Here is a 9,553-nt window from a genome sequence, read left to right on the forward strand (position 1 = left end):
CTAAGTTTTTTCTGGGACCAATCACAGGGGCACCTTCCCGCCCCCCATGTCACGTTGGAAAAGGAATCGTGTCTGACCTAAGTTATTTTTGTGACCAGTCATTGGGATGCCTTTCCGCCCCCATGAATCGCTGGGAAGTAGGTCGTGTATGACTTACGTTATTTCAGTGGCCAATCACAGGGGTGCCCCCCCCCCTGAGACGTTGGAAAGTGGGTCGTGTGTTACCTAAGTTATTTCTGTGGCCAGTCATAGGTGTTCCTTTCCGCCCCCCATCACACGTTGAAAAGGGTATCGTGTGGGACCTAAGCAACTCTACACTTCGTACCGACATTTCCCTTATTTTCTCGAAAACTGTCAGTCGCAGGGTAAAAATATATTGAACATAAAATATTCGTGATGAGCGCGTCAAAATACATAGGTATAAGGAGTTTCAAATTAATCGGAGGTAAGCGCTTTTCGGAACTTCACCCTTTCAATCAAACTGTTAAAGTTTCAAGCCAAAAAGACGAATTTTCTACAAAGCAGTTGACTTTTCAACTAGATAGAATATGAATGTTCCACAAAGAAATTCATTTCTAACCGACTAGTTCCATTTTATACGAAAGCAGTTGAATTTTTAAGCAAGAAAAACGTTGAAATTTCAACCAAAAATTATAACTTGTAAACTTAATAATTAACTTCTCAACCAAATTATAAGATTTTTATTTTATAATCGAAAACCCTAAATTTCCAAAGCTTTTCCTCAAATTCCAGTTGTAAAAAATGCAGGTAATAAAATTTTAATGGAACTCAAACATCCAATTTTAAGTAGCTGAAAATCGAACAAAATTTAAAATTAAATTTTCAACATTTCAATTTTTTTCATTTTGAAAACTTGAACAAATTTAGCTGTTAAAAATAAACTGTTGAAAATTCTACTTCATATTTTCTTCAATAATTGTCTACAGTTTAATGTTGTATTGAAAAGAAGTGATACAAATGTTATATTCACATCATTTTTCATAACCATTTAATAAATTTGGAAAAAATGTTTAAACCGGGAATTTTTCCCAAAGATAAAAGTCACATTTAGTTTGTATATTTCAAAATATTTTGTTTTGGCTGGTTAATAAATAATATGAATAGTAAGGCACAATGCTAAGAAGGTCGAATTTGTAAGCGACTAATTGAAAAAGAATATTTTCGAATTTTAAATATTTAAATTATATTAAGAAAGAAATTTAAAAATATTATTATAATTTATGATAATAAATTATTGTAAATTTAATCTGAAATTGTTCCTAGGATGACAAACAACTGGAATTAAAAACAAAATTCCATCTGCAAAGAACTTGTAGTTAAAAGAGTTAACAGTCAGTTAAAATCGGTATCACTTTTAATTATATAATATTGTACGAAAATATTATAGAATACAATTGATGAACATTTTAATTCAATACTGTACAAGTTATTGAAAAATTGAGGTACATATATTTTATATGAACTCATAATTCTGGCTTGACAATATTATATAAGAAAATAAATATTATAAACCTGTGAAGTCTGTGAAAAACATTCTAATGACTTTAACTTGAATAATATCTAAGGAATTATTATTAATAGTTACTATGTAATCACATAACAACTTTTTAATCATTAATTAAAAATTAATCACACGTTTATGTTTATTGTCGGACTATATATAGATCACGTAATATTGACCATCAGATTGACAAAGTATTTGTCTTCATGTCTCTCTGGAACTTCAATCTGTATTCTATATGCACTGGTTTTCACGTATTTTTAAACTAATTTTCAATTATTTAAACAATTATTATTGATTTTAACCATCTTTTTGTCTGAGATTCTTGAAGAGTTATTATTTTTCAGGGTAAATGATACAGTTTATGAATTTCAAGAGACATTTTTAACTTAACATATTTTGCAATTCTTAAAAAAAAGATTCATTTGTTTAAACTATGTTTCATCTGCCAATCGTAAAAAGTTATTATTTTCAGGAATTGACGCAATTAGCGTTTGTTAAAAGTAATTTTTTTTAGGATATTTGGCAATTGTTTAAACATTTGTTATTCAAGCAATTAATATCACTTGATCCTTTTAATAGGAAACATGGAGAACACTCTTATTAAAAAGAATGATTATTGTTTAAACAATTAGGGTATAATTTTTGAAATAAGAAAATACTGAATAATAAATTAGTTAAAAGATTTAAAAAAAAAAGAATTTTCTGCAGCTTTCCTATGAAAAGACGCAAGTTAATGATTATTGATTGTTTAAATAATTTAAAAACTATCTTCCACAATAAATATCCCTTTCAACATTCATAAACTTCATCAATAATTCAATAAAATAGTAACTTTTCAAGACTTAGAAAAGAAATACTTTGTTTAAACTCATGAAAATTGTTTTAATATTTGTAAACTGTCTTTCACACAAAATATCACACTTTGTATTCATTAACTGCGCTATTTATTTCAGAAAGCTGTAGCTTCTCATGATATACACGCGAAAAAAATTATTTCAAAAAGGAAAAAAATGGTTTAAATAATTTCCAAATATCGCTAAAATAATATTTTTATCTCAAAAATTGTTAATTGTATTATTAATATAAGAAAACAGTAAATTTTCACGATTCAGAGGGGAAACAATATTTAAACAAATTAAAATTGTTTAAATAATTACAAAAATGTCTTAAACAAGTAATAATATTCTTGAAATTCATTAACTGTATTATTTGTCCGAAAAATAATAATTTTTCATGATTAATAGGAGAAAAAATTCTTTCACCAAATAATAATGGTTTAAGCAATTAATAATTAGTTAGGAAATGCTCTAAAACTTGTCATTTATCGAATAAAAATCATTTATATTACATTTTTTTATACCGTCTTTAGCATACATTTTCTAGCAAACTGATATGTTTGTAATATTATCGAATTGAAAAACTCCCAAATAATAAAATTCCCGAATTTTAATCAATGCAATTTTTTGTCAATAGTATTTATTTATTAAAAATAAAATATTGAAATATTTTTTAATTTCATCAAAATATCTTAATGTAATTTTTCTTTTTCGAAACGTGCATAGTTGTTTTATTTAAATTATGGCTCTTTTAACAATAATCTTGTTTTTGTATTCTTCTTTTGGATTGATAAATTTTCTTTCAAACTATTGTTATTTAAAATTCAAACAATAATTTTTAAAAATAAATTAGACAAACAACGAATTTTCTGTAACAAAGAATGTAATTATTATGTTTTTAATTAATAAATATTATTTATGAGTCAACAAATTTTCTAAATGCTTAAATTCGGTCATTTTTTTTAGTGTCAGAAATTTGTCAGTGTCCTATATTTTATAATTCGGAAATTTTCGGTCGAAAATGTTCAAATTTGGTAATATTATAAACTTTAGGGATTTTATTATACAGGAATTTCCAAATTCGTGAATATTATAAATTATTCGGGAATATTATTATTCGAGAATTTTTCAAGTCGTGATTTTTACATTTCGCTAACTTTATAATTTTATCAATTTTATATTTCGATTATTTTATTTGTCTGGAATTTTACAGAGTCGAGAATTTTATTTATCGGAATTTTTTTCTTTCTTCCCCAAAATCGTGAGAAACGAACTATTTCTATATTCTTTTTACTAATTCTATATCTTTCAAACCCTCAGCAGTTTTTAAAAAAGTTCTCTTTTCAAATAATTGCAAATTTTTCTAATCAACGTATATCTTCTAAAAGTTCTTGAATGACATTTTTTAAAATAATAATGTTAAAATAATTATTTTTCATAAATTTGAATCTTGTTTCATAAAAAAATAACAGTTTTGGATCTTTCATGGCACATGACTGATGATATAATTTCAATTATTAAAATCATATAAAACTTTTTTTAAAGAGCCTGATTTTTGCCACGAAAACTACCTTTAATCGATTAGTCTCCACGAAAATCCTTTAAAGTTCTTTGAGATTCCGTAAAATCTTTTGAAATCCTTGAAATGATTTGAAATATTCAATATTCCATAGAAATCCCTTAAAATCTCTAAAAGCGAGTTAAAATCCTTTAGATTCCGTTGAATCTTTTGAAGTCCTGTGAAACAATCAAAAACCCCTTTAAATTTGTTTAAAATCTCTAAAATCCTTTAAAAACCTTTAGATTTTTTTAAATTTTTGTAAAGTCCCTTCAAATCTTCGAATTGAAATACCGTGACTTCTTTTGAAATATTTCAAAACTTCTGCAAATCTCATCAAATTAATTAAAAATTGTGAAATCTCTCGCAATCCTTTGGAATCGTTTGAAATACCCCACAACAATTTTAATAATTTGGAATATTTTGAAACCCTTTAAAATCCCTTAAAAAAATATTGGGAATCTCGTTAAATGCCATAAAATCGTGAAATCTTTTAAATACTTTGTAGTCCTTTGCAATGTCTAAAAATCTCTTGAAATTTGTGAAAGGCCTTTCAAATCACTGAAAATTTTCCAAATTTTGTGAAATTCCTTAAGGTCATGTGATGAGTGGGCCAAGTGACCCGATTCCTACCTTACCGCCATTTTTTTTATTTCCCAACTTATGTTCACACGAAACGTCGCATCGAGGTTAAAATTTGAGATACTTCACAAGAAGCACTAAGAATGGTGGGTCTGGTCCTAAATTTGTACAATTATAAACAAATTTTGTGTTGTGAATAATCTTTTTGCTCTTTTTATCATTATTATAGTTTAAGACAAGATCCACCTTTCTTATTGCTTCTTATTTATTATCCCAAATTTTCAACTGGATGTGGCGCTTTTTGTGAAAAGAAGTTGGGAAATAAAAAAGGTGGCGGTAAGGTAGGAATCTGGTCACGTGACCCACTCGTCACATGGCCTTAAGATCTTTTAAAAGTTAGTTCATAGTACACAAAATCTTAAATAACAATAAGCGGAGAGGGGGTCAGCAAAATTTTAGGAATCCTGATAATAGGGGGAGAGGGTCTGAAATTTCAAACATTATTCCTAAATAATTCATAGACGTTCCCCCCTCAACACAAAAAAAACTTATATACATTTGAAATAAGGTACTTCATAATTTTATTTTCAAATATTATTTTAAATAGAAAATCATACAGCTATCAAAATATTTATTGAACTGTTAACCCTAACATTAAAGTTTTTAAATTTTTGTTTGATTTGAATATTCTAGTATCCCAATCATCAATCCAGTGCCAAATATTTTATTGCAAAACACAGAAAACGAGGAACTTTACCACCTGTTTATCCCAATGGTTGGTTTGCTCTTCTGGAAAGCTCTGAGCTTAAGCGTGGAGAAGTAAAACACGTTACTGCCATTGGAGAAAATTTTGCGGTCTTCAGGTACTTTATGTGTTGTTAATTATAATTCTAAAACTTTGTAATTTTTGAAAATGTCATGAAATAATCATTGTTATCGGGGTGTCTACACGACGGATCTCCGGTAAATTTGTTCAGTTTTCCCGGTCGATTAGTCATTTAATTATTTACGAAAATGTACTTCCCATTAGCAAAAGAAAATTCTATTTTTCATTAGAAATCAAATTATAAGAATACACTACCGCTGCTTAATATGTGTACATCGATTTATTAGTATTCAAAATTTGTTAATTCTGAATTGTTAATTTTATGTATAAAATAAGATGAGGATGAAGTCACTTAAAACAATAAATATTTTTAATGCTCTTGTGATCTTTAAAAAGGTAAATTTCTGTATAATCGCAGTAACATTTCTGAGTAATTATAAACAATTTTTCTTACATGGTACATACAAACAGTTTAAACTAAAATATCAAACATGGAACAATTAAAAAATTTTTTGGGTCCGTGAAACATATATTTTTTAAACATATGAAATAGTTGATTACGAATTTTCTTTAACATCAACTTTTTGCACTGTTAAAAAAAAGGATAAATTATTTAATAACAATGTTAGGAAATTTACCTTTAAAATGAACCCAAGAAGACTGAAAAATATTTATAATTTCAGATTTTATTTGAAATTTATGAACGCGTGAAACATCACAATTTGCACTGTTTTTGCAATAGCTTCTTCAAATATGAACAAAATAACTTTACTCTGGTCTCGTTTAATCCTTAATTTAGATAGCTTTCAGTCTTTTTGGAGAGAAAAAAATCAAAATCCGTATAAGAATGAACTTTTACTTATTTCAACGCTCACTTATTCCAAGTCGCTCAGGCTTGGATAGTCAAAGTGGCGAAGCCCTTTTATCTCCTACCACTGTCCCTGCACGGCCTTGGCCGCGTCAGTGGCTGACCAATTAAAAAGAGGCCCGAAGAGCAGGGAGCTCTTGCGCAATACAAGGACGCGCCAATACTTACAGCGGGCATATCGATACAAGGCAGGAGCAGCCAATGAACGTCGCTTGACAAAATCACCCCATGACTCGCAATAGAGGCGGGGGCCACTGCAGACTGGAACTATTCCCAATGTTTACGTTTCTTGATCTTTGAAATAAACGAAAATCCACTATAATAAAATTAACAAATCGTTATATTCTAAGAAATGGATGTCTACAAAATAAGTTTAAAAAATGTTTTATTTAATTTACGATCACAGATATAAGGAATAATAAAATCAAGTTTTCGGTAATTTTCCAGTTTTTTCCCGATGGAAAAAATTCCTGGTTACATCTCGATTTTCCGGTTAAGTAGACACCCTAGCTATAAATATCTTTTCAAATTGTGATATCAATTTATAATCATTTAGAGAATTTTTTTAAATAACAAAATAAACCATCTTGTTTAATTTAGGGAACGTCTTTAAAGAAATGTAACAATTCTGTTCACAGGACGGAGACAGGTATTGTTAATATTTTAGACGCTTACTGTCCACATTTAGGGGCAAATATGGGTGAGGGTGGAGTTGTAAAAGGAGAGTGCCTCGAATGTCCTTTTCACAGTTGGATTTTTCGTGGTGATGGACACTGCCAAAGCATACCCTATGCAGAAAAAGGTGCCTATTCAAAATTACCTACCTGAATAAATCCTAAATGATTTTACTCGCATTCAAATCAACCTTTAACAAATTAACATATGCAAATGTTTTTTGAGTAAACCGAAAACAAAAGGAATAATGAAGTCCAAACAAATATTTTAACTCGAAAGCAGGGAAGAATATAACTTATTTTTCCAATGTTGATTGTTTTTTTAATAAAAGTGTTACAGAAATTTTTTAAAGTTTTCCTCAAACTGTCTTAAATGATTATGCTATAAGGTTTCCAACTTTTTTCCTTATGATAATTTTAAAGGAGATTAAGCTCATAACATGAAAAATTAATTGAAACAACAAGCAGATACCTCAGCAAAATTCAATATTAAAATCTGATCATTCGTTTACATTATTCTAAAGTATTTCCAACAAAACTTGAGTATCAGTTTTTAGAAACTAATATTTAAATAAATAAATTCGATATTCAGAATTAAAATTCTTCATTCAATAATGTTAATAATAGAAAAATCGCCCTATTGTTTCGTAACAAATTACTTTGCGTTATAATATGTAGGAATATTTATTGACAAATTCGAAAATTTAAAAAAAAATGAATACAATTAGAGTGCAATTTTTTGTACATTCTGTACCCGACTCGAACTAAATAAGGTAGTGGTTTCGTCAAAGCTTTAATTAACCAGTGGAACCTATGTCCACCACATAAATATTTAGCTTAATTTTAATACATATAATAGTAAATTTAAATAAAATTAATTTTAAATTAAAAAAAAAAAAATTGTCAAATAATTCCGGCAGCGGGAATCGAGCCCAGACTTGCGGTTACAAACTCGTAGCGCTACCGCCTGATCTAACCGGAAGAGAAGAGACTCTCGCATCTATAATTCGCATCTATAACCAATAATCTATGACTAAGAGAAGTGTGAACCCAAACAAGAGGCCGAAGGGTGCAACATCCCCTTGCTGGTCAAAATTAAAGAAAAAAATATTTAAAAATTGTTTTTCTCAATTTTTTGTAAATTGTTGCGTGCTTAAACAATTGAAAAATTTTTAAAGTCAATATAAAAGTTTGTTAAAAATATACCCTTTAAATACTTACATTTCTTTTTAGTTCCACCCAATGCAAAAGTAAAGGCATGGAAATCTTGCGAAGTGAATCAATTGATCTTCGTTTGGTACCACGCCGAATCTGAAAAACCAAACTGGAAACCACAATCTATTGAAGAAATTTCCAATGGCAGTTGGAAATACCAAGGGAGAAATGAGTTTTACGTTAATAGTCACATTCAGGTAAGTCATCATCTTTTCACGAATGTATGAGAATTCCCTCCTCCCCTCCTCAATCGTCTCTTTTTACTAGGACAAAATCCCCATATATTTTCCGAACAATTTCTGCAGGCCTTTTGAAAATTCCTGTACAAGTTTCATTAAAAATTACTTTCTCGTATAAATAATTTTCGTGCCAATTTATTGTGCTTCTAGAAAAATAGGTTTAATAATGTACACAAAATATAGGTTTAGGAAAGTCAACCCCAAGAATTCAACTCTTAATTGCCTGTCTTTTTTTGGAAAATTAATTGAATTTCTGAATTCATTGTCTTTTTTTTATTAAGACGTTAATTAAGTCGTTCAAACTTCTCTCTCCTTTACTTTCCCATCCCTACATTCCTCTGCGTCTTCACCCTTAATTCACACTTCACAACTCCACTTTCCGAACATCCTTTTCTCTAATTCCGCCTCTTCTCCCTTCCAAACTAACACTCCCCTTGCCCTACTTCCCTTCCCCAGCCCGTACTTCTCAAACTACTCATCGTCATTTCTAATAATTTCCTCTACTTCCTTCACTTACACTCACTTCTCCCACTTCTCCTTCCTATATTTCCGTACTTCCCTCACCTTAATTGCCCTTAGCCCCTCTATTATCCCTGTCCTAATTTCCCCTTACCTCCTCAATCCTCATTTTGTTTCTTTACCCGACTGCCCTTCATCTCATTTCTTTTACTTACCCTGCGCTCATTTACCATCACATTCTCTGCATCCCCCGACCCCCCCACCCCCCTTAACACCATTATAACCATTGATTTAGGTCCTCTAATTTCCCTTAGTTCTTCTACTTTACCTCCCATATTTTCTCCTCACTTCTCCTCCCATAATTACTCTACTTCCACTCTACTCATTTCTCTCACTCCCCTACCTTAGATAAAAGTACGGCAGACGGACCAAAGGAGACATGACTGAAACTATAAGGGTTTCTGCCTGGGGCTATGAAACGCTCAAAATTGATGTTTATGAAAATAAATATAAAAGTAAGTAAAAGCAGGCGCCGCGCGCCTACCAAAATGGCCTATTAAGACTTTAATTAGGTCGTTCAAACCTCCCCCCTCATACTTACCCAGTTCAAACTTCCGCTCACCTATTCACCGTCATATCTAATCAATTCTCTTACTTCCCCTCAGACCCTCTACTTCGCGTCCCTAATTTTCCCTCACCCTCACACCCCTTATTTTCTCTCATTTCCTCCACTGTTATCACCCTCCCTGTTTCCCATATTTTCCCCTCCAC

At 30.1% G+C, this 9,553-nt stretch overlaps 1 protein-coding gene across 2 annotated transcripts in view; it reads left to right on the plus strand.

The window, feature by feature from the left end:
* LOC117167390 (cholesterol 7-desaturase) overlaps positions 1 to 9,553 on the plus strand; it is an 89,192-nt gene that overhangs the window by 72,738 nt on the left and 6,901 nt on the right. For both annotated transcript variants that reach the window (XM_033352280.1, XM_033352279.1), the window contains 3 exons: positions 5,195 to 5,364; positions 6,834 to 6,997; positions 8,103 to 8,281. In XM_033352280.1, the coding sequence (XP_033208171.1) occupies positions 5,195 to 5,364; positions 6,834 to 6,997; positions 8,103 to 8,281 (513 nt within the window). The remainder of the gene's footprint in view (positions 1 to 5,194; positions 5,365 to 6,833; positions 6,998 to 8,102; positions 8,282 to 9,553) is intronic.

This window comes from Belonocnema kinseyi, chromosome 2 (genome assembly GCF_010883055.1).
Source record: "Belonocnema kinseyi isolate 2016_QV_RU_SX_M_011 chromosome 2, B_treatae_v1, whole genome shotgun sequence".
Classification (NCBI taxonomy): domain Eukaryota; kingdom Metazoa; phylum Arthropoda; class Insecta; order Hymenoptera; family Cynipidae; genus Belonocnema; species Belonocnema kinseyi.